The sequence below is a fragment of the Haemorhous mexicanus genome, chromosome 14 (genome assembly GCF_027477595.1).
Source record: "Haemorhous mexicanus isolate bHaeMex1 chromosome 14, bHaeMex1.pri, whole genome shotgun sequence".
Classification (NCBI taxonomy): Eukaryota; Metazoa; Chordata; class Aves; order Passeriformes; family Fringillidae; genus Haemorhous; species Haemorhous mexicanus.
The window spans coordinates 5,591,216-5,616,499 of record NC_082354.1 but is presented as its reverse complement, the minus strand read 5'-3'; the positions used below and the strand labels follow the sequence as shown (position 1 = coordinate 5,616,499).

Sequence of the window (25,284 nt, the reverse complement as noted above, 5' to 3'; positions counted from 1 at the left end):
CGCGGGGCCAAAAAACGTACAGAGGGACTGCGCCATACAGTGTCTGGAGTGGTGCCAGTCCCGGACGCTGTACAGCGCGGGGAGCGCGCGGCCCTGGAACATGGTTGCCGTGACTCTGCGATCGGGACGCAGACCCATCACGCCTTACGCCAGGGAGTGTCCCGGAAATAGGCTTCCATCCGTGACGGGATGGGGAGGCAGCAGCGCTCTCGGCCCGACCCGGAGTGCCGTGGCGCACTCTGAAGCGGGCGGAGGAGCTGCGACCGCCTCGGGGCTGCCACCACCACGCCACTATCACTTCTCTGCCATCAGAGGGGGACTAGGTCCGCACTGGGCCTGGCAGGTTATGTAAGCGTAGTCCGCCGCGATGCCCTCTGGGAGCTGTAGTCACATCAACGCCCCGCCTGCCACGCTCACCCGTAGTGGGGTACGCCCCGCCCTCCGCCGCGAAGGGCGTTGGGTAGTGTAGTCCGCCGGCCGTGCCTGGCTGCTTGCTAACGCCCCGGCGGGACTACCGCTCCCGGCGTGCACCGCGCGCGCAGGCGCGGGGAGCGGCGCTGCTCCCTGGTAAACAGAGCGGCGCGGCGGCAGCAGCGGGCCCGGGGCGCACAAAGGGGTGGCGGGCCCGGCACTCCCGGCGGGGCTGAGGCGGCGCCCATGGCGGAGCCGGCTGGGGCCGCGGCGTCGCCGGACATTGACCCTGACTTTGAGCCGCAGAGCCGCCCTCGCTCCTGCACCTGGCCGTTGCCGCGGCCCGAGGCGGAGACGGGCGGCGCGGCTGGCGCGGCGGACGAGGGCGCAGGCGGCGCGGCGGCGGGGCCCGGCCGGGCCGAGGGGGCGCGGGCGGGCGGCGCGGCGGCGCGGAAGGGCGGCTCCCGGCGCAATGCCTGGGGCAGCCAGTCCTACGCCGAGCTCATCAGCCAGGCTATCGAGAGCGCCCCCGAGAAGCGGCTCACGCTGGCGCAGATCTACGAGTGGATGGTGCGCTCCGTCCCCTACTTCAAGGACAAGGGTGACAGCAACAGCTCCGCTGGCTGGAAGGTGCGTGACGGGCCGCGCCGGGGGGACCGGCCTTGTGTGCCGAGGCCGGGCCGGGCGAGGAGCGGCTGCGGAGGCGCCTCCCCGGTGCCCCGGCCCGCCCCGCCGCCCGCTCCGCGCTCACCTGTTGCTGCTGCTCGGCCCCAGTCGGGGCGGCGGTGCCAGCGCGCGGTGCCCACGCTGCGGAGCCTGGGCTGAAAGCTCTGCTGAAAGCTCCGGGGTCTTTTTAGACCCAACCCAAGCTTCGGTTGCGTGCAGCCGGGGCAGCTGCTGGCGGTGGTTGTGGCATGGCCCTGCGAGGCTGCCCCTTGCGCTCTTTGCGTTCACAAACTTTTTCCAGGAGAGAAGGGGCACATTTAACAGGCTGTGTCCATGTTTCTGTGCGGGGTAAAGCCTCGGCTGAAGGGTTTTTAATCGCAAGGCCGCAGTTCTTTGGTCACGTGACTGTTAAAGCTCAGTATAAATAACTGTGTCATAGCAGGCATGCTTGGCTTTCAAGAAGGTCTCTTGAAAAAGGGTCCTGTTTGTAGGAACGTGATGGGGGCCTCTGCTCTAGTTTGGAAAAGGGAAAACAATATTGTGCTCTCAAGGCTCAGCAGTGTCTTCTCTCGTTCTGGAAGTAGGTGTGTGCAGGGGTCTGTCAAAAGAGCTCCAGACCGTTTCAGTTTTCTGCCTATGGCGACCTTGTGCTCCCTTATCTTTAGTCTAAAGAATTCCAGCAAAGGGAAAGGGAAATGTGAGAGCTGGCTTGCAAAATAGCCCCTCAGCATAGATGCCATGGAGACTGGACTCTGAAGAGTGTGATCTGTTGCTCTCTCACTACAGACTGGAATTACACTCTTGTTTGCAGTATTTATTAGCAGTTCATCCATGCTGCAGTTCTGCAGGAGGCTCAGCCAGCACGGTTTGGGGCTTTGGGCTTCCGTTACTCCGGCCACGTGTTCCTCTGCTTGTCTGACTGAGCAGTGGGTGAGGACAGAGAGTTAATTTCAGACAGTAAATAAATAAATAAACGTTAGTTTCTGGTAGGTTTTCTTTCAGCTGGCTCAGCTCTCTGAAGTGGCACACCACGTGGTAGTGTAAGTGCAAACATTTGCTCGAGAGGGTAGAAACATGGTGAGAGGGATGCAGCTGTCACGGCTTGGACCGCCACACGTCAATACAAAACTTTTCACCTTTCCATTTATCGCTCATTGACAGTTCCTAGAGAGTGTATCTAGTTTAACTAATATGGATTGTATAGGTTAGATTCTGAATACTAAATTCTGATTTGGTACAGTGCTTGGGTTTTGGTGTTCTTACTGGAAGACAGTTCTTGTTTCCTCAGGCTAGGGCTGCTCTCCTGGTCCTGCTGCTCCTGTATGCAGTCGTGTTAATTTAACAGAACTGATGCATTTTCTGGTCAGGAATATGTCTGAGTATCTGTTAGGCAGTAGTGCCTGAGATTAAAGCTCAGTGTGCTTTCTGAAATGCTCCCCAGACACTGTGGCGAAGGTAGAATACAGTGGGATGTCCTGCTGGACTGGATGCTGGAAAAAGTACACTTCTGACTTAATCCACTATGGCTGTTCTTTTGTTATATCCCTTCACGTGTAATGAGACCATCAGCCTTTGGTGTTACTCTGTGTTTTAATAATGTGTCACTTTGGGGACATGTGCAGGTAGATTTCAATTCCAAAAGTTCACTTTGAGAATTGTGCATATATGAGAGTGAAATTCCTGGTCAGATGCTGTCGTAGCTTTTCTGTAATTGACTTTTTAGTGTGGTTTTTCAGCCTGGGAACAGAATAATTTTGGCTTTAGAAGGAGAAGAAAAAGAAACTTTTTGCCAAGAAAGATGAGGGCGCGCAGAACAACAAAAGCTGTGGTGGGAATCAGTCTGTCTTATGATTAGGGCACTTTAAAGCTCTTGATTTAACCAGCAAACAGAAAATCATGATGGAAATACAATACATTTTCCCTCCTGCTCCGTTGCAAAATCCTGTTGGCAGAGCTTGGCAGGATGTGTGACTATGGAACTTACTTTTAGTCTTTCTTTCTGTTAACTCACAATTACATGGGTTTGCAGGAGGTTTGTTTGTTTTACTGACCTTAGTCTGTTTGCATTCAGATCCCTTAAGTGAAGGGAGGTCAGACATTTACAGTTTTACAGATGGGGAGTCAGTCAAGTCAGTTCAATTTGACTTTTGTGGACTTGGAGCAAAATTAATAGGTGCATATTTAAGACAAACTAGATAAACAAAAGATGTGTCTTCACTTGAGGAATGGACTTGTCTGTTTTTTTTTGTTTTATTCTTGTTATTTTTAGAGCTGTGAAGCTCTGTTTGCATGTTTTGGGGGGTTTTAATCTGTAAAGTAAAGGAAAAACTTCTTGAGTTGTCTTGGTGGTTTCTCAGTTTTGAGGTGAATAGATTTTGCATTAATGAAATAAATGTGAAGCTGCTGTTAAAGGTAGCTGTAGCATTTTAATGCCTGTTAAGATGGTGGTACAGCTCTAGAGTTATGGTATTTCTGTCTTGTTTGAACAGAGCCAAACTGATAATACATTTTATTTGTATGTAGTGCAGTTCAACAGAGAATTTTGATTAAGTAATTAAAAGTAAGATGTCTTTAAAAACTCTTAATCTACTTTAGTCAATATAAACCTCATAAACTCATTGTTGTTTGTTTCATAATTAATTTAGAGCTGTCCTACTCCACTATACAATTGGGGGAAGTTCAGCTGTTGCAGACTGCCAGGGTGTAACCTCCATGAATTCCGGAAGAAACTGTGTTTTCGAGGAAGATGGAGTTGGCTGTTCCTGAAGTGCTTCAAGTACCTTGTAAAGAACACATTTGCTGTGTGTGCAGTCTGTCCTTTCCCTGCAGGAGTTCAGCTGAAGTTAAGAATTAACCAGCCTGCAAGGCAGAAGTGTCCTTGTAGGGTGTGTTTGGGGCTTCTTCATAATCCTTCCCTGGGTGCTCTGCAGGGTACTCTGGGTATCTATGGCTAAGAGGATAATTCCTTTTGGTTTTGAGATTACTTGCAAGGGGCAGGTGTTGAGGGTTTGGGGTAAAGGGCAAAAACCTTGCAGAGAAGCAATTTGCACTGGTTGTTACATCCATGAGGATGAGCAAATCTGGCACAGTGAGGAACAAGAAGGACTCATCTTTCTTTGTGAAACAAACTGTGTATTCTCCCCAGGCTCTTGTCTTTTCCTTTGAAGGAACAGAATAAACTTTAAAGCTGTTGTTTTCACCCCCCAAAAGTATGTCACTGAAACAAAAATCAGATGTCTCCTATGTATCTATGCAACATAAAGAACAAATGATTCTGCACTATTACACTAATTATGGGAAGCTGATGTCACACCTCTGCATCCTGGTGCTCCCTATTTATTTCAAATGTGTACATGGATATACACAACATATGTACCCTCATACACATATATATGGATAGTTTGTATGTGTGTATATATATTCACAACAGCTCAAGGAGCTGTATTACGAATTAAAAATTACCAAGTGTCTTGTTTATATAAAACAGATGACTAGCTCTTAATCTTTGTTAATGTGGGCAGCATTTTCCTGAAAAGCCTTCCATTCAGCCTTGGGTTATGCTCATATTGCATGTAGTTGATATAAAATGTTGACCAGATGGATCAGGAGACCTGGCTGAGAGCTCAGTCATAGTCAGGCACTTCACTGGCTTTCACTGCTGGCTCTGACAGTCCCCAGCCTCTCCTGGAGCTGTGGCTATCTGATCTCCTGGCAGAGCATGTGCAGAGCTCCCTCAGGTTGGAGCAGCTGCTCATCCTGTGGCATTCTGAAGCTCCTCCATGAAAGAGAATAGGCCAGCAGACAAAAGGAACCCTGTCCATCTTCTGGACTATTTCTGCTGTGCTGCAGCTGGTAGATTCTGCCAGGCTATCTTTATGCCTTGCAAATAAATTCCAGTTCAGTAGATAAAAAATCATGGGAACACTAGTTTTGGCAAAGTTGAAAAGTTTGTTTATTGGTGTGCTGACTATCAGTCAGACAACTTTTTTGTTTTTTTTCTGAAGTCAGATCTGCAAATAAGCAATGATAAGTTCTTCAAATAGGCACATTTGCTGTTTCTTTATAGCTGCTGGTATGTCCTCTATCCTTTAATATTATTTCTTTTTGCTCAGGTTTTTCAAAAACCTTAGGTTCTTAACTTGAACCACTAAGGGGCCAAATCATTATCAGGAGAACTTTCTTTAATTTCACTAAGAAACCCTTTACCTGGACAGGAACATCTGGTGCCAGTGCTGGGCTTACTTTGACTTTTGGTAATGATAATTGCAAGACAGTAGGATTACAGAATAGGTTGTGTTGGAAGAGACCTTAAAGATCATCTCATTCTATGTCCCTGCTGTGGGCAGGGATGCCTTCTAATAGACCAGGTTTGCCTCAGCCACATCCAGCCTGGCCTTGGACACTTCCTGGGATGGGGCAGCCTGTGCCAGGGCCTCACCACCCTCACTGGGAAGAATTTCTTAATATCCAGTCTAAACCTGCTCTCAAGTTTGGAGCCATTCACCCTTGTCCTATCACTCTACACCCTTGTAGACAGTTCCTCTCCTGATTCCTTGTAGGCTCCCTATAGTTACTGAAAGGCTGCAGTGGTTTGAGAAGACATTCAGAATATTTCACTGTGTTTCCTCACTGAGCCAAAACTGAATGGATGCCATAGACCAAAAGGATACATAAAACTTCAGCTCATCATCTTGGCTCTGAGCAAAGTGTAATTCTGCCCAACTTTCAGCCTGGTGCAGGTTCGTGTATAGGTGAGGCACAGTGTGGAGTCTGGGGGTGTCTCTGCTACACAGACCCTCTGACCTCAGTCTGTGAAGAAAGGCTTTCTGTGACTGTGTTGAGAAAGCCTGTAGTGTTTATTCCTAAGTTCATGTGCCTGAAAGGATACAATTCCCATTAAATCTTCTGACACTAAAAATGAAGATGTGTTCCAAACTGAATTGGAATAGGGATGTCATTGCTGTCATCACTGGTATGTCGTTTAAGTCCACCTGCTCTTTAATGGTTTTGTAGGTGCTGCTCTCTGTTAGTTTTGGTTTATTTTGGTTTCTTGGAAGTTGCTGCCTTGCAAAGGGGAGGGAGGGCCTGTTTGAGCGCTGTGTAGCTGAGGCTGGGTAGAAACTGCTGGACTCTTGCCATTGCCTCATGTGCTGTTAGTGATGTGCTTAGTCCCGGCTGCAGGGCAATGTTCCCTGTCCCAGCTGCTGACAGCCTAACTGGTTTCCTTAAAGCAGGGGGGAATTAAAAAACAGAAGCTAAATGAGACTTGTTCAGATGCCATACTGAGGAGTCCATGATGGATACCTGGTGAACATGGGTGGATGATGTCCATCATCTTTCTCTTAACAGAGTATTTTACCTTTGAATCCCAGTAGTTCTTAAATGGTCTGGCATAGGTGAGGTGGGAGGAAGGCAGCTGGGCCTGGCAAGGTGTTGTGAGTGGGAGAATGGCAGAGTGCTGGGTGTGGAAAATGAGGCTGGTGGCAGTGCACAGAAGTAGGACAGTAGGGCAGATGTGGGGTCACCAGGTGTCCTGTATTCCAGGTGGAAGAAAACTGATGAGTACTCAGCTGTGAAGAGGGCCAGCCATCACAGCGTAGCAACATATACTTAACCCTGCTTAAAGTGACACTAAGAGGCCCTTCTTGTTGTAATGCACTGAAGAAGCATGAAATATGAGAATTTTTTTTTTTATTTGAAGCCTTGTTGAGTGTGGTTGTTCCCCTCAAAAGTTGGGAAAAGCTCAGCTTTTGGTGAAAATTCATCTGCTTCATACAATGCTAATTAAATTACTTGAGGACTTTACTGCTACTCTTCCCTGCTCCTTGCCAGTTTTTTTTGTTTTGTTTTTGTTTTTTTTTTTTTTTTTTTGAAAGCTGCTGTGCTGAATGATTATTCCTTGCAGCACAGCTCAGTTTTTCAGGCAGTTCTCAGAGAAGGCTGTTCCTGGGCTGCTGGTATTACTTGTTCCAACAAGTTTCTTCTGCTCTGTCTAATCCTAAACAGCTTTTGTTGTGTATGCCTGCCTATCTTGTAAATCACCTCAATCTTTGCTTTTTAGAGAGCTATGATCTTCTTCTTCTTCTGGCCTCCCACTGAAAGATTACAGAAAGGAAAATGTTCTTCCTAAAATTGAGATCCCTGTCTGCTGAGCTTGACGTCTGTGCTCGTGTGTGCCTTCTGGAAGGGGATTGCTGGGGAAGTGTTCCAACTCCCTGGCTCTGGAGCAGTTGTTTACTTGCTGGTGCAAATATCTACAAGGAAGACTTTTTCCTGAAGCCTTTGGAGCCAAGTGGCTGAGACAGGCACTGACAAATACAGCAGGCAGAGTGTTCTCCCCTTGCAGCCTCCCAAGAATGCCATGGCACATAATTCTGCACAATTATAGGCCTGGCAGTGGAACATGGCCCTGCACTGGGATGAGACCAAGTTCTTTGTATGCCTCCAAGGCAGTGAGAGTGTATTACAGGCAGCTGCAGTGATTGCATGTATTTTCTTTCTTTTTTTTTTTTTTCTTCTGTCACTCATCCTTTAGAGAGACTTTTTGTTAAGAAATCTAATCCTCTGTGGTTTGTAGTTTAAACTACATGATGTTTCCTGGGAGAATGGCCAGGAAAGGAAGGAAGCCACTGTGTCTCCTGGAAGGGTAGCTGCTCTGTCTTGTCTTTCTGAGCATAGCTTGTGCTTGGCCCTGAGTGCTCTGCTAGCTCAGGCTGTGCACCACTGCTGCATGGATGAGCTCTGCTGGGCAGGGCACAAGAGCCTCCTCCTGCTCCTGTAAACTTCAGTTTTATGGTAGGGGACCTCAGCTGTACCTACAAAGCTGTACAGTCCCCTGGAAAGGTTGTCAGTGGCCTTTAGTCTTCTGTAGTCACTTCACCTGAGCATTTTCCATGGTATCTGTGGCAGTTGCCCATGAGGCTGACTGGGCAGGACAGTGGCTTGGTTGTGCTACCAGCTCCTGTGGTTAATTCCCTGATGTGAGACCAAAGCACTGTTTGGTGCTGGGCAGGATCCACAGCAGCCCTAATGTTGTTGCAGGGGCAGGCCTGTTTTGATGCTGAGAAGTGTTGCTGTCCTTTAACTGTGGCCAGGAGATTTTATCAAAGAAGAAGACTTAATGTTCTGGTAACTAAGATTTAGGGAACAGTTTGCATAAGCTCCTAGCCACACTTCTGTGGCTAGTCCTTATATCTTAGTTTGAAGACACAGTGGTTATGACCCAGGGAATGGTCCACCCTTCAGTGTACAATAAATATCTCTAGCCAAACTTGATTTTTTTTGCATATTATCTGTCTTTAATTTCAGACTGGTTTTGTCTGAATGTGGTTTGCTGGAATCATCTTTGATCTATGATGGATTTAGAGACACAGGCTGGCTTTTTTTTTTTTTTATGGCAATGCTTATCATGCAGCCATAAGTACCATTATAAGATACCTGAATAAATAACAATACCCTCCCCTAAGTAGGGGCTGAAGATATTCCTAAGGATTTGAAGGATTCCTGCCTGCACCTCTTCCTTCAGGTCCTGCTTCTCTATGATCAAAGAGTTGCAGAGTCAAGACCTTGTGTGTTTTGCAGATGCTTAGACCAGCTGGGAGCCTCCCGCACTGCTGAAGTTGAGCATCTAAAAAGTTAATGTCATCTGTATATTTCTGGTGTGGGTTGCTTAACATCAAGAAAGGAAATATGTCAGGGTTGCCTGGGTGACTGAACTCTGTCATTTCCTCTTCTGTCAGGTCTGACTTGCAGGTCTGTGATTATTTCAGCATAATTGATCTGTCCCTGGCTTTCTCAGTGAGATCGGAGGGTGCCCTCCATGTGTTGGGTGTATTGGATCAGTAGCAGGTGTGTTCTGCTGCTGTCCCACAGCATCCAGGCTGGTGGGTGTGTGGGTTCAGGTGGAGTTTGGGACACTCTGGGCTCCAGCCTGCAGCCTTGCAGCCAAGGTGGGTCCTGCAGGTGAGTTAGGGCTCGGAGCTCTGTGCTGCAGTGCTGAGCTGCCTCCCACAGTCTGCAGGAGAGCTGCAAAGTGATAACTTAGGCACTGCACTTTAGACAACAGTTAACCCTGTTGAAAGAAATGTTCTGGTTTTTTTCCTCTTCCTCCAACTCCACATTCTGTTCTCTACAGTTTTTGGTGCTTGACCCCCACGGTGAGGTAGTTAAAAAAACAGAAATAAAAGAGGCAGGACAAGTAGTTTCCAAGGAAGGATAAGGCTGCTTTTGAGTTGGTTTGCTCTCTGAACTGGCTTATAACGTCACAGATGCTTGTGTTACGGAAGGATGAGAGTTTGAAGATGAGGAAGGAAAAAGTGGTACAGCAATTATCTCTTTCTACAGCTTTGCCTTTATGTCAGTTCAGCAGTAACATGTAAAATCACTTTGGGACTGTTTTATAAAAGGTACTAGGCTTCATTGTGCTCATGTGAATCCTATTCTTATTCCAAGATGTCTCATCTCAAGCTGCTTTTCAGCCAAAAATTAGTTACACAAATTGTCTCTTATGATACTCAAGATGCCATCATGAGTTCCCAGGCTACTTTCAGGAGAATAAATGAAGAATTAGTGACAACTTAGTGGTTCTTATTGCTGCAGCTTTGTGCATTCAAAGTTATGCACATTTTCCTGGGAAAAGGAATGGGATTCTTTGGAAATGAAAGCAGCAGCCTTGCAGGAGACAGTGCACAGTCTGAATTACTTGTTTCAACACTTGAAGGAAAGGAAAGCTTTGTTTGGAGAAGATGCCAGGCAGGACTGTTGTACAGCTATTACTGTGAACAGCTCAAGTAATAAAACTGTATAAGAGCATTGACTGACACATGTTCCATCAGGCTCTGGCTCTGCAGTCACTCTCCAATTAAGAACATGTGTATTCTTTGATGCCAGTTGCAGCAAGCAGCAAGTCTTCTCCAAATCCTCAATAGCCAAAGGTTAAAATGAAAGCTGAGCCAGGATGATTCTCAGATCTCCTTCAATCTCCATAAAATCTTTCCACTTTGCCTGTATTGTTAATTTATCTGCGTCTCCTTTTTTCTAGGACAGTACTTTTGGTGAGGTGGCCAAAATTAGCATGGGGAGGACTTTTCCGAGAGGAAAAGGGTGGGGAGAGGGAAAGCAGCAGACAGGAAAGAACTGTGTTGAGAGTTGGTGGAAAAAGATGATAAAAGCACAGTTAATTTGTTCAGAATTAAGAGAGTATGCATGAAAACTGGAGGTTGTTATATAACTTAGTTTATATGAAAAAGATGTTGCTCTTGGACCCCTGTTGTGTTTCCAGTGCTGCACCTTTTAATGATCTGTAATTTGGCCATCTGATAAGTGCAGATATCAAATAAATTCATTGGCCTCAAGGGGAGTTTATGGAGGATCTGTTCAAACAATGAGATCGTTGCTTCCTGATTCTAAAATACTGGGGAGTTGATCAGCTGCAGGATGAAAATTGAGTTTGATGCTGGTGTACAGACATTTTAGCTTGCAGTTTTCAGCAAAGCTAAACCAAAAGGAGGGAGCTGGGAGAGGCAAGGAATGTGTGTCTTACCCAGCAGAAAGATGGGAGAGGCTAAAACTGGCATGTACTGTGTGGGAGTGCAGTATCCACTGAACATCTTACCCTGTCAGGAACATGCACCAAGGAAAGCACACAGCCTCCTTGCAGAGGGAGCCTGGCAGTCTCCAGGATTCTACGACTCTTGTTCCTTAAGGTTTCTCTCTCATTTCTCCCGTCTTGGGGTGGAGATGTTAATGGGTGCACTGAATAGAAGTATAGAAGTGTTTTGCCATTTCTCTTCACCCAGTCTGTTGGATTCACTGTTATGCTCTGCTTGAATCTGACTGAAAACTGGCCATATAAACATTAAAAAAATTAGCCAGGCTTCTGCTGGGTAAAGGGGTTGACAAAAGGGTGTGAACAGCAATAGCTCAAATTCAGGTAGGCTCATGTTGAAATTGCAGGTTGTATTTTAGAGCTTGTTTACTTGCTCTGTGATATGCCTCATTTTTTGCAGATTCTGTATGGTCTTTAAAGTTCTTTTGTGTTAGTATTTTTCTAGCTGAAAGCTGCTAGTTGTCATGGTAGCTTCACCCTTGATATTACAGTGAAACATGGCACTGCTTGCTAGTGCTGCAAAGCATGTTCAGACAGAAATAGCAGGTTTTTATGGATAGCTTTTTGTTATAACTTTCTTCTCTGCATACTGTCTGAATGTGTTTAAGCTTGTGAGGGTTCTAGGTGGGAGGTGTGTCAACTGTCAGGTCCTCACATTTTGTGGGTTTTAATTCTTTTTTTTTTCCCAGAACTCTATTCGACATAACCTGTCCCTGCACAGCAAGTTTATTAAAGTCCATAATGAAGCCACAGGGAAGAGCTCTTGGTGGATGCTCAATCCTGAGGGTGGCAAAAGTGGAAAAGCACCAAGGAGAAGAGCTGCCTCCATGGACAACAGCAGCAAACTTGCAAAAGTCAGAGGTAAAGCATCCAGGAAGAAGCCTCCTCTCCAGTCTGCTCCAGAATCCTCTGCTGACAGTCCTGGCTCTCAATTTCCTAAGTGGCCTGGAAGCCCATCCTCAAGAAGCAATGAGGACTCTGATGTGTGGAACACCTTCCGGCCTCGAACCAGTTCCAATGCAAGCACCATCAGTGCCAGGCTTTCTCCTATCCTGACAGAGCAGGATGACCTCCATGACGAAGAGCTGCTTCCTTCTCTCGTGTACTCCAGTGCGTCCAGCAATGTTCCACCAACTGTGACCGAGGAGCTTGAGCTCATCGATGGCTTAAATTTGATGTCTCCCAGCTCATCTGTGCTGTCTACCCAGCAATCTGCCTCCAGTGGTCAGATCCAGAGGGATTCCAGCTTTCCCTTGCAGAGCCCAAATGCAGCTGGTCAGACTTTTGGCAACTCCCTGTTTAACCCAGTTGATATTTCACTGCAAAGTTCTGTCAGCCATTTCTCTGCCCCTCAGACCTTGGAAGCTCTTCTGACACCCAGCTCTCCGCCTCCAAGGGATGTTATGATGACTCAGGTGGATCCAGTTCTCCCACAGACTGGTAACAGGATGGGCAGCCGAACTCTGCTGCTTCTGGGTGGACAAGCTGCCCAGAGTAAGATGAGCTCAGGCAATCCACGAGGAAAGCCTGCAGAGCAGCAGGCAGAACCAGTTGGTGCCAGTGTTTTGCCATCAACGCTTCCCATAGTGACATCTCCTCAAAACACTGCCAGCATCACCAGTTTAAAGGCTCCAGTTTCTGCAACAGCTGCCCAGTCAGTCCAGCTGGGCAGTCCAGTGCTCCTTTCATCTGCCAGCCCTGCTCCCTTGGGATTGAACCAGGACAGGCTGCCCACTGACCTGGACATTGACATGTACATGGAGAACCTTGAATGTGATATGGATTACATAATCAACAGTGAACTCATGGATGGAGGACTGGACTTTAATTTTGAACCTATTCTGCCTACTCCCAGCTATCCCAGCACCTCACAGGCCTCCAACCATACCTGGGTACCAAGTTAACTTCAGGAGCACAAAAAGGTAGGTGTAGTTGTGTAAAATGCTACAAACAACCCTGTCTAGGATGGTTCCTTTGCCCATCTCTGCCGCAGTTAAAGGAACCTCTTTGAAAGCATAGTAAAAAGCTTTTGGAAGAGTCATGTTCCCTTTTAGGAGGAGAAAAAGCTGTTTAAAGGTAGGTGGATTTAACTTACCTACCAGGTAGTCAGCTCCTTTATGAAATAGAACAGCAACCTGAATGAAAATCCTGTTGTCTCCCATCACCCAAGATGACTCCATCACAGGACATCAGACAGTGCCTACAGCTCTGCAGTTGACATGAGAGCATGTGCTGATTCCATAAAGACATCCACCAGTATATACAGAAAGGTTGAACTGAGCCAAGCACACACTGTGTTTCTACCCAGGTTATTATTATCCCTGTAGAATTCTCTAGGATGTGTACAAAGCATGTCCATGCCATGGCTGTCTGCTTTGGTCTGTGTGTAGCAGGTCACAGTCACTCTTATCACACCTTCTGCTCTGCCCTTACCTGGGATAGTGTCTGGAAAGTCAGGTAAGGTGGCTCACCAGCATTAACTACTGAATTGCTTCCCATTATTAGAATAGGAAACAGGAGTCTGCAGTGTGCATGAAGGTGGAAGGAAGAAGGATGTGTTAGTGCTATCCCATGTACTGCAAAGCTGCATCTTCAGCAGTTTGTCATATTTGCACAAATAGAGTCGGTTTGGTAAATAGTGTATACGACAACAAGGCTTTAAAATATCTTATTTTTTGAGGCAGTGACACCCTGACCTGAAACACTTAAACCAGAGGCAGTGGAAGAATTAGGGAACTGGAGCTGAAGGCCTGCTTCACACTTGGAACTCTGCTAGCTGATGGAAAGTGGACAGGCTGGAGCATAGGCTGGATATTGGTTGGAAAGTGGAAGCCTTGCCAAGAGTATTTCCTTTTTAGGAGGCAGATATGGTATTTGTTAGTGTTGCAAATTCAACTGCTAATACTGTCCAGCTGACAGGCAGGAGTAAGGGCAAACTGCAGATACTGCTTCTTTCTGGGAAGCCCTTGAGCATCAAAGTCATGGGGACAGAAATGATAATTTACTTGACCTTAATATTCCTTCCTAGGCACCTGAGTAACTTGGAGGTGGTTTGGACCAGGTGACCTCTGTCAGTGCAGCCATTCTCTACAAGTGTCTTGGGTCCAGACAAGAGTAAAATGCTGTCCTTTGAGCTGGTGTTACTTAAACTGTGTGAACATATTAATGCATTACTATATATTGAGGTTTTAAACACAATTTAACTCCCCCTTATTCCAAGTCACATCCCACTGCTTAGGATGTCATTTCTTGGTAGTGTTCTTCTGTTTGTACCTAATAGATCTCTTTATTCTAGGGAGAGGAGGATTGGTCAAGCTTTTCTGTTTTCTTATGGGACTTTTTATAGTGATGTGTGTTAACTGTGCATTTGCTGAATTACTGAGTGTCTTAATTTAAAGATCTTATCTTCAGGTGAAATACAGAAACTCAGTCTCGATTTCAAATTTCGGTTTCGAAATTTGGTTGACAGACTATGGTATCTTTCTGTGTTAGGGCAGTTTGCAAGTTAGTGACAGAGGCTGTGGCTTTTTGAGCAGTATTTCCATTGGATATTGTTCTGAGCTTTTGTGTTGATTTTGTTTGTTTGTTAGGGTTTGCTTTTTTGTTTTTATGCCATGCTTGGGCAGGCCATTATATTTGTGAACTTTTCAGGGATGAAATATTTTTCACAGAAGTGTTTTCCAAACATATGCAGGCTGTCCTGCACTCCTGGGCCAGGTAGACAAGACCTCTTTTTAAAGCATACCAGGTATTGATTATTTTTTAGGAGTGTAAAGCAGAGAAGCTGAGGAATTATTTATCGAAGGGTAGGGTCTAGTACTGTTGAAAATGTTGATATAATGAAGTGCTTAAGAGGGAGAACAGGAGCTCTTAAAAGCATGGTTATGTTCTTGTTCCATTTTATATTTTGTGTGAATTGCTTAATCAAAACAGAGGAGCTACTGATGTTAAAACCCTTGGATTTTCCTTGTTCCACACATGATACATGATACTTTCTGGGAAATGTGTTGGACATGAAGGAGTGAGATCTGGAGCAAGTTCTGAGCCACCATTGTGTTAGAGCAGAAAGCGTAGCTCCCACGTGCCTCGGTGCTCTGGTCACAGCAGTGCTGCCCCAGGAGGAGTGGCCACACCCTGTCAGTGTGCTTTGTTTCAAGCCTTTTATTCTGTCCTTAGATTATGTTTGCCTTTTCTGAGTTTTGCAAAGCTTTTCTGTTTTTCTGTATCCTGGAGTCCATGAAGTGGGGATGAGGGGGAGCTTTTTCCCCAAAGGAGAGCAAGTATTGTGCAAAAGGCTGCCCAGACAGAGAGGTGAATCAGGTTTCTAGCAAAGGGGGAGCAGGACACATGTGGAGAGAAATAGGAATGTTCCTGGGAAAAAAGGCAGAATTTTTCTCAACAAACAAAACCAAGTGAGCTGCAGACAGCAGTGTCTGTGAGGAGGATAGACTGTGTCAGTTGTCCATTACTGCAGTGAGTTCCTAGGATCCCACAGTTTGGAAATCACTGTTCAGGGAAAGCTATGTATTGCTCTGGTGTGGTAGGCATTTTTCCTTTCATATCCTTTCTATTACTGCTTTTCTCTGTGTTAAATTCACATTGGCAAAAGCTATTCTTAAATGATCACTAACATAAAGCTGTTCTGAGTAGTTCCTGTGGGCCTAACTCTGAGTAGTTCCTCGTGGCCCTCTGGGTCAGTTATGGGTATAATGCTGAGCAAAACCTGTTTATCAGTTAATCACAGTGATGACATTCTGATTTGAGCAGCCAGAATGAAAGTGAACTGGGAAAATATTTCTCTCTGTAGACAAGAGGATATCTTTAGGAAAGAGTACTTAGCCTTATCTGCAGCACTTGGGAAGATAGGAGCTAGTTGGTGTTACCCTTGGTGCTCAAAGCTCCCGTGATTTTATCCTCTTCTTGCAAGTTAAATGCCAAAGAGCTTGTCCACAGCTTCACCAGGAGTCTGTTTGAACCCTGCCTGTGTTTCTTTGCATGTGCATTAGAGATCAAACATTGAAACTTGGTCTCTGCCCAGCACTGATGCAGCGCCCACAAACTGAGCTATTAGCCACAGAGGAAGACAGTCAGCATAGAAATAGAACTGCCTTTTTTGTAAAGTGCTATAGTTTTTGTCTCATTGGTGAGTGTAAAATCCATTTAGTCTTCTGGTGGATATTAGTTAATTATTGTTAGTTATTCAGTTAGACTCCCTATGGCTTCAGAGTCTGGAGAACTCTTTATCCCTTGCCCAGTTTGTTCTGGATTCATGCTTTTCTTGCTCTGTTGAATTCCCTTTGCTCCAAACATTGGATTTTTGCCTGACAGAACATAAATAAATAAATCCCCCATAAACTTGTAATTTCCCAAAGCAGCCCATTGCTCTGGCTTCTGTTTTAAACTACTGTCTTTTCTTGTTCGGGGCTGATTCCCTCTTGTAGTTTGGTTGTTTGTTTGTTTTTCCTTTTCTCTGGTTAATTTCATGCTCACTGTAACTGAATGTAGCTGCTGGGATGCCCTACATTTGTATTGCTGTTTTGCCTTTCAAAGTAGATCATATACCTACAGTGGTGGTCTTATGTCAGTGTCCTAAGTCAGCTTAGACTTACTCCAAGGCTTGTTTGAATGAATTGTGACAGCTTTATTGAGGTGAGGCAGAAGACCTGAGAAGAGATCTTCAGACTTTTAGGGGATTGAGATATCTAAAAATGTTTAATTATTTGGAAGGTAGAGACAGAATTTCTCTAAGTGAGTGAGCATAAACAGTTTGTGTGTGATCTTTAAAAGTCTCTTTTACAGTCTTTTCCCTACCAATTGATACTTGTGGTTGTTTAAGGTGAAGAGTTATCTTCCCCTTCCCTGCTGCTTTCCTGCAATGCCTCTAGTGTTAGCCAAGTCCTTCTTTAAACTTCCTTATCTTGCAGAGCCTTTTTGGTGCTGTCAGCTTACAGGAGGAATACTTACTGCTGACCTTTCTGTCTCAGTCGTACTCTGAAGCTTGGAGCTGAGCAATTGCATCCTCCACTTGCCTCTCTGTTGATCAAGGTTTCTTGTGGTCTGTTTGTTCTGTAGGGGCAGATTGGTAGTAATTAACTCCTTATCTATGTATCCAGGATTCCCACTGAAGAGGAGCTCTAACCAGTCACTCTTATTTTTCTTCTTCCTAGTGTCCTTCAGGTTTTGAACATTGGGTTCTGACTTCACTTCCCACCCCAGCAGAGAAGAGAATGGAGCATGTTGGATTCAGTTTCCCTGCACACCATGCCTTGGGCAGAAGGGGCTGCCCATCTGGGAAGAAGGGGCAACCTGCATCTGGCTGCAACAGGAAGAGTTTAAAAATAGTTATCCTGTTATGTGCCATGGCTCTTCCTACAAACCTGACCCTGCCTTGGACCACCTGGAGAAACCCATGTCCAAAGAGGAGCCCAGGTGAAAACCTGGGCCAGAAGACTCTGTGCCAGGCAATAGTGTTTTCCTGTGTGATGAGTTGGGTTTGCTGGAGGAATCTCTCACTGGCTGTCCTCTCTCTGCTACGGCAGAAAGTCTCCCAGTGCCTCGGACTGGTGGAGGGCTGGCTCTGCACTCGCTTGGCTTGCCTCATGGGGCAAAGTAGTTGGACTTTCTGATTAAGCCACCAGATGTGCACTTGGTATCCCACAGACTCGCAGAGGAATTGGTGGGAGCTTGTTGGTAGAAGCCCTGTGGGAGAAGGGTGTGCTGTTTCAGGGGTTGGTTTCAGTGTGCCCATCACTGGAGCATCCATCATCGCAGGGAAGGGTGGTTCTTGTGGTATAGAAGGCTTCCAGCTGTCCCCTGGGTGGAACAGGAGGACACTGAGTTTTTCACTGTGCCAACTGAGCCCCATTGAATCAGAAGCACGTTTTGAGAAGTCCCTATGCTGTTCTCAGCACTTTCCTGATACACCAGGCTGCTGTAAAATAAGCACAGGTGCTAGTAGCTGCTTTCTGGGACATAAAAACATTGTTTTGGGTTTGTTTTTGATCTGTCTTGCTACAGCAGCAAAATGGAAAGCCTGGGTGTGGCCTTAACAGAGCCCTGGTTGCTTTTCAGAAGGGCATTTTCTATAGATGAAATATTTTTTTACTAATCTGGGAACTTTCTACAGTGAACATGAAGCCAATGTAATGTGTGTCCCTATTATGCATCTCTCTGTCTGAGAAGGCAACAGTGACAGACTCTTTTTCAGAGCTGTATTAGGAACAAACACATCTGATGTTTGATGGTGTATATGATTGAGGGGAAGAAATTGGCAGGTCCCGGTGGTTTCAAACCACTATGGGTCAGAGTTGTACATTATTGTAATCTATATGTAAAAGTAGGTGCAAATTACATAGAAGCTTTTCTAAACCTTTTTAAATATATATTATATATTTTAATTGAAAAACAAGATTATTGGATAAAAAAAAACAAAACACGTTTGCTGCATCTGTCCCCTTCATGCCAGATAACACTACAGTATGGGAGGGGGCAGGCCTAAGGCATTTTGGGCCAAGAAGCTGAAAATGTTGTTGGAAAAGCGGGAAGGATATGGCAGTGTAACTGGGGAATGGCTGCTCTCCCCAGAAGAGGCAGAGGGAAGGTGCCTGGCAGGGCATTCAGCCACAGCTGCTCAGGCTGGGCATTCCTGCCAAGCCAAGGGTGCAGTGGAGGGAATGCTAATCATTAACAGTGCTGTTCTTAGCTAATCCCTGAGTAGCTGGCCTGCAGCTGATCCACAGGACACATTCCCTAGTCTGCTAAGGAGGTGGTGTGGACTGGATTGTGCTAGATCTGCTGACACTCTGCATAGCCCTTACCGAGGGCATGATCACTTGGATTTGGTAGCTCACTTTGGTTTCTGAGGGGTTTTGTTTTCTTGCTGAAGTTTCTGCTACTGCTGGGGAACTTGAAGCCTGTAGGCTCACCCTCAGGGGTCCACCTGGGATCCTGCTCTGTCTCTGTATTCTTGCAGAACAGAAATTAGGGGTGAAAAGATAAATTCAGAGCATTGGTGGCATGTTCATATCACTGTTTTGGTGTTTGCAGTGACAGGATCTGTGGGAGACGTGGTGCTTTCATGGTGTTCTGGTAGGCTTGGTCTGGCAGAAAGACTCTCCAGTCCTTTTTGACAATGGCTTCAGTTCAGAAAGTTTGTATTATGCGGTGCAATGAGCCACAAGGTTTCACCAGCTTTTCTGCTCTGTTTTCATTTTCATTTGAGTGGAGATTAGAACAGGAGTGATTGCCTGGTTACCTCCAACAAGGAGTCTTCAAAAGTCTTATCTACAGCATGCTATGCCATCAAAGCCTTGAATAGTTTGATAACCTTTGTTTTGAAGGTTGCCTTCATGGCACACCTCCCAGTGATGTTTCAAATTTGCCCACAATCTACATGTCTGGCCACACCTTGTTGTAACAAATAAACCAAAAGGCAGCTCCTAAGCTGGGATCTCAGAGTTTGTACACTTGAGGCATGGATGAACATTCTCACTGGAGTTAGTTCATTGCACAAGTGGATAGATGCCCTTTCACAACACTTTGGCATGATCAGCCACTCTGAGCTGCAGTGAACAGACTGGAGAGATTTATGTTATTTGGCACATAGTATCTACCTTGTTAGCTTGGGTCCTGAAGGGAACTTGATCCAATGATGTACAGAGCAGGTTGAATGGCTGCCCACGATTCACAGCTTTGTATCAAAGGACAAGACAGCAGTAAGTGTGGTCATGTTAAATGTGAGTCTCTGGCTCGTTTCCCATGAAAATGGAACCCAAAGCAATAGAAAAGACAGTATTAGTAACCAGTGCTTCAGACCACATGTGAGCTGTTTCTGGCTGGGTTGGTCTGTGGGAAAGAGGTGCTGTCTTCAGGCTGTTGCAGTGTCCCTTAACTGTGACAGCTCTGGGGAGCTGGCCTGGATCCCTGTCTGCAGAGAGCCGGGCCCTGAGCACTCAGGTACCACCAGGGAGATCTGGTATAACCTCAGCTGGATCATGTCCTTGACCTGATCCTGCTGGAGGAGGTGTAACCCCAGGATTCATCATGGTTAGTGCTCTAGTGTGAGTTCAGAAAAGACCCTGTCCTTTGAGTAAGGAATAGAGCACATACCTATTTTTTTTCCCATATTCCCCTGGCCATACTTCTGGAGATAACACTGGAGCTAGGGGCACATCTGGCTGGAGTCCTGCTGTACCAGGTTCCTGGCAGTGACATTTCTGCCTTGCAGCAGTCTGTACAGGTACTTTGTGTCTCTTCAGCACAGTAGGAGCTGACAGTGGTTGAAGAAACTTGGGAGTGCACTAATGCTGAGAATGGTGTTCAGATGACTCGTGGAGTGCTCAATAAATCATGAATGTAATGCTGCAGGCTCAAGCAAGCACCATACCTTTTTTGTATGTTTAGCAGGATAGCTTGTATTGTGGGCACAGAGGGCAGGGATGCAGAGAATTTAGGAGTTCTACAGACACTTCATTTTCATAAACCTTGAGCTTTTTTAGCCTGAGATACTTCCTCATAGGACACAGGAGACTCTGAAGTTCCTAAACTACTGCTTGCAGAAAGGCTGTACCTGGCAGGGGGTTGCTCAATACTTGTCCAATTTCTTGTATTCTTGCCCAAAGCATTTGCTACTTGCTGCTGCTGGAGCCCAGGTAATGTCTTGGTGGCTCTTCATGCTGCATTAGCACCACAGGCCCCATACTTGGAGCTAGTTTTTGCTCTAATGAAGGATTGGGGATTTTGGGAGCAGCTGTGAGTGGGGTGAGAAGGGAAGGGGCCAGTGACATGGGAAGTGGTGCTCCTGGATAAGTGCCTGAGGGAAGTGGGCAGGGGACTCTTAGCACAGAGCATTGCTTTATGCTGAGTTCCTTGTCCTTTCTGAGCTCAGGCAACAAATTTCTCCATCTTCAGAGGATCAAATGCCATCTTACACAGCATTGAAGCCACCATGCAGCTCAGGGCCACAAAGGATTCAGGTAATTAGGCCCAGAGAGCTTAGTAGGAGGCAGACTTGTTGCTTTTATTTACACTTTGGTTTAGCAAATTGCTTGAACTTTCTTTATAATTTAAGCATATTTTACTTCCAAGCATGTACTTCCAGCTTCATGTGAGAGCTTGAAAAATTGGAAGCTTCTGGGAGCCCTTAATTTTCCTTGCTGGTGTGTCTAAAAACATGTAATCCCTATCCTGTGCTGCTTTAAAAACAGCAGTCAGATCATCCTGATGAGAGGAATGAAGCATTCCAGAGCCTGGGTGTATTCATAAACAAGAGTCATAATAGAAGCAAGTAGCACTAATCAGCTTTTCCAAAAGAAATGCCTAGAAAGCTTTTATCTACATAAGAATTTGTTAATTTTCTTACTTAGTTGCTTATTTATAGCCACGTTCAAATGCTTCAGGGCTAGCCTTGCTCCAGGATTGAGTAACCTGTGTCTGGTGCCATGGGTAGGAGTGCCTTGGGAGTGGTGTCCTGGACTGTCACCAAAATGTGAAAGTTTGGATCCATTATTAAAAAAAAAAAAAACCAAACCCAGAGCAAATCAATCAACTTTGGGACATGAGCATGAACAGGGAATAGCTTAGGGCTTGCCTCGCTTGCATGTCTAATGAAAAACATGTTCTAATTAATGTGGGGAAAAGCAAGCAAGAGGTGACTTCTGAAGCCTGAACGATCTGTTTGTGTGAAGGCTTGGAGCATGAGCTATAACCCATCACCACACTTGCTTGACTTTCAGGAAAGGGATCCCCTCTCTTTACTAGCCATTGTGTGTCTTTCCCTGCACCCTGATGTGTCTGTAGCTGATGGAAATCATTATCTGATGGAATCATAATCACTCCTAATGCAGTGGTGTAAAGCAGGGAGAGGAGGCAGCAGAAGCTGAAGGTGTAAGAGCTGACAGTGTTGCATTTATGGTTCTTTGGCTGAGGCAGTGTTATGGTGTGTGGTAGAAGGGGATGTTCTGGGACACAAAAACAGAGCCCTTGTTGTTTTCAGAAGGGCAGTGATGTGGGACTGGTGGTGTGGGGTTCCCCAGGGTGTCCTGAGAGCTTTGGCTAAGTGGAAGATAGGTTACTTGTCCTGAAAGCAGCCACCTTCATACAGCCCTGGGGTGGTTCTGTGAAATGGTGCTTCCAGCACAGTGGAGTCTTCACCTGGTGCAATCCCAGGAAAGGTTTCTGCATTGCTAGCACAGATGTCTGCTGCACACAGGGCACCACTACCTGACATAGTTTCCACCACATCCCCTGTGCACTCTTCCACCCATTTCTCACAATTTTTTTTTTTAATAAACCTCTGTTTTTGTTTGCTCTCTGTAGCAGTGTAACTTCTGAACCATTACAGGCTTTGTTACCATCTGTGCTAGCAAGACTGTAGAATGTGCTAGACTAGGGGGGAATGTTTGAAAAATAAAAAACCTGTAATCCTCTGCTCTGTGTCTCATCCAGTTTGTTCTGTTCTCATGGCAAGGGCCAGCTATTTCTCCTTGCCCTTGTCTTCTTTCCTCTGCCATCCTCACTTGTTAGGGGTCCCCCTCAGTGAATGCCCCTTAGTTGGCAGGAGGCAGAAGGGTTGCAGTGTGAACACCCACAAAGTCTCTGGTGTGCCCTGCAGTGTAGAGCCCCTTGTTACAACTTGCTGGCAGTGCATGGGGATCCATGGGGTGCCAAGCCCTAAAACTGACCCTGGGGAGTTTCAAATCCTGTAGGACTAGTCTAGAGTTGTTTCAGTCCCTTCATTTCCTGCCTTTCTAGACCTCAGTGCTAAAGGTGACTCTGTTTTGTATAGCTGCATTCAAATATCTTTGTGTGTCAGCAGCAGTGGTGGCAGGTAAGGAGATGAGAGAGAAATGAGGGAAGGAGTGTAGACTAGGGATTCCACTGGCCAGGTTAGACATACAGAGGGCAAGTTGGGGATGTTCTAACACTGCTGAGGGTAAAGGCTCATTTGTGAAATAGCACAATATGTGTACAGCCAGAAAATTTTCATTCAAAGCCTGGATACCCAATATATTATTTTTGAATTCTATTCTTCACTACAGTTAATGCAAATAACTAAATAACTCTAAGGGGCTCTTAAGGGTCCTGCTTCAAGATTTAACCCAGTTTACAAAGATGAGGAATTAGGAGGAGATCCTTAGGGTAACTCTGCCCCTCATCTGTTCCTTGGGTACTTAGGGCTTCTTGCAGGCACATAATGATGGGTGCTCGTGGAGACACAAAATGCCCAAGATTTTGCAGCTGATTTGGTCAAAGTGAGTGTGTTCAAAACTTGCCTCACAACAGGGGACCATGCATTATTTGCCCAGTAGCCATTAACACTTCTTTTACCTCTTTGAGCATTGCCCCATGCCATTTAAGCATTGCCAAGGAGAATAAAATGGGACCTGAATGCCTTGGCTCAGAGTTGCTTCTGATGAGTGTGACACTGTCTTCAGTAGCCACTAAGAGTCCTGCTGTGTTCTGTGGTTTCAGTGCATTGTGTTTGCACCTTTCTTGCAGTCTTGGAGACCTCGTAGCTTTCCCAGGCTTGTCACCATAAGTATTTTGGCCCATGGGTAGTTGTCTGCAGAACAGCAGTACATGAAACCAGGACAAAAACAGCTTTTCTGCTCAGCTGGATTTCTGGCCACAGTCCTGCTTTGCCTCCAACCCCTGCTGGTTGATGAGTACCTGTGTGCCACCAGGGACGGGCCCACGTGTGGAAGCGCAGCGGGGAAGGCTGCTGCCCTCTGCATGTGTCCTTTGTGGTGGTGTGTGAGGAAGGAGGGCTGGGGCACAGGGAGATGGTGGGTGCACACTGCCTTCTCCTGAGCTGTCCTCAGCTCATGTGCTATTATTTCCCCTTCAGAGCTGTGGTAAGAGCAGCAGCCAGAGGCCTGACTCTGAGTGGGTGGGTTGTAGGAGCTGTGGCAGTACCATTGCTGCAGTGTGACTTGGTGTTGTCCGTGGCCTAGGACACACCATTCCTCCCACCATGCAGCTTGGGAATGGCTCAGCTGTTACAAAGGCAGTCCTGGCTGCACCTGCCAGCACTTCATTCTGCTACAGGCTTTGCAAGAAACTCAGTTACTGCTTTGGGCATGTGCCTGCATCTTCCCCTGGGTAATCCCCGGTACAGTCAGTGTCCCAGCTCCCATGTGCAGGATAACCTGGAAGGTTCCTGCAGAGGAACTGGCTGACTCAACAGCTGCCCTTGCTTCAGACTCCCACTTACAACAGGTGGCTTCATTCCCCTTTTGTTGCTGCTCTCTGGAGCCTGTAGTCTGTACTCTGGCAGTACTTCCAGCCACAGAGCAATAGGGAGGAATATCCTGTCCCAAGCACTTGAAGGATGCAGGGGCCACCAGGACAGGGACCCAAGCGGTGAAATTGCCAGACTTGTGGCATGCTGTGTGTGACTGCCTGCAGTCTCTCCTGGCCTTGCCAGCAGCTCTGCTTGTTTCTGGTCAGGCTTGAGAAAGCATGGAGCCTTTCATCTTACTGGTGTGGCTGGTATTTGTCTGTGAGCTGGAGTGTGTGGCAGCTCTAAGGCCAGCCTTAGTGCAGGTGTAGAGATGAGGTAAAAGGGAGCCAACCTCACATCACCTGGGACAGGCAGACCCTCAGCCAGAGCCATGCTGTCACTGCCTTGTCCCTTTCCTGGCCAGCACGGGGTGGTGGTGGGAGGTGAGGGTGCTGCTGCTGGCAGCAGGCTGGGAGCCAGCCTAGGCTGCCCAGCACTTCAGGTGCACTGCTGGCTTCTTTCCTCTGGTGAGGCCTGTGGGGAACGGGCTGCTGTGGCTCGTCCCAGCGCTGCAGGGAGAGAGCTGCTGTTGCAGGGACAGCAGGGAGTCTGGCAAGCTGGCTGGCAGGCAGCTAGCCTGCTGTGGTTCACCAATGCTACCCCTGGCAGCGAGCAGTACAGCCAGCTGGCTGATCCCTGCCCAGCCCTCAGTGGGGCTGATAGTACAGCAGTCAGTCCCAGCACTGTCTAGCCAAGCCTGGTGGCAGCTGTCCCAGCACCAGTCATGCTTGCACTGGTGTCACTGTTCCAGCATCAGTACTGACTCAGCTGGTACTACCCAGCACCAGTCGTTGTGGCATTTTACTGCCCAGGCAGCAGCTTGGCCCAGTTCAAGCTGGCCTAGCCCCAGTGAAAGGAAAGCATCAACAGCATGGATCAGGAAAAAGCTAGTCCTGGTTCCTGGCCTTGCTCACTGAGTGTCTGCTTGGGAGTGTGAGCAAAATGCTTCTTCAGCTGCAGAAGCAGCACCTGCCACGTGTGACCAGGTACCAGGCAGCTCCTTCCTTTGGGACACTCCACTCCTCCTTGCTGGAACACCACAGCCCCTTGAAAAACTTCCCTCTTTTCCTATCAAACACACAATGCTGCAGCAGTTGCTTATCTGAGCATGACAAGAGGACAGAGCTGAGCGGAACAGGATAGGTGTAGTCTCAGTGACCAGCTGCTGGCCATGGACCAGAGCTGTCAGTGCATGACCCCAGCATGGCTGAGAATGTTGGGTTTCCTGACACGTGGGCCATCTCAGTGCTGTGGGCAGCCAGACATTGCTGTCCTGCCTTCAGAGCAACCATGCAAGTTGGGATCCCCTTCCCAGAAT

The 25,284-nt window shown here is 46.8% G+C and overlaps 1 protein-coding gene across 1 annotated transcript; it reads left to right on the top strand.

The window, feature by feature from the left end:
* Nucleotides 1-560: 560 nt before the first annotated feature.
* Nucleotides 561-22,110, top strand: FOXO4 (forkhead box O4). The gene is made up of 3 exons (XM_059859214.1): nt 561-1,041; nt 11,374-12,606; nt 16,852-22,110. Exons 1-2 carry the CDS (start codon nt 658-660, stop codon nt 12,586-12,588), a joined length of 1,599 nt encoding a protein of 532 aa, XP_059715197.1. The 5' UTR covers nt 561-657; the 3' UTR covers nt 12,589-12,606; nt 16,852-22,110.
* Nucleotides 22,111-25,284: the final 3,174 nt, after the last annotated feature.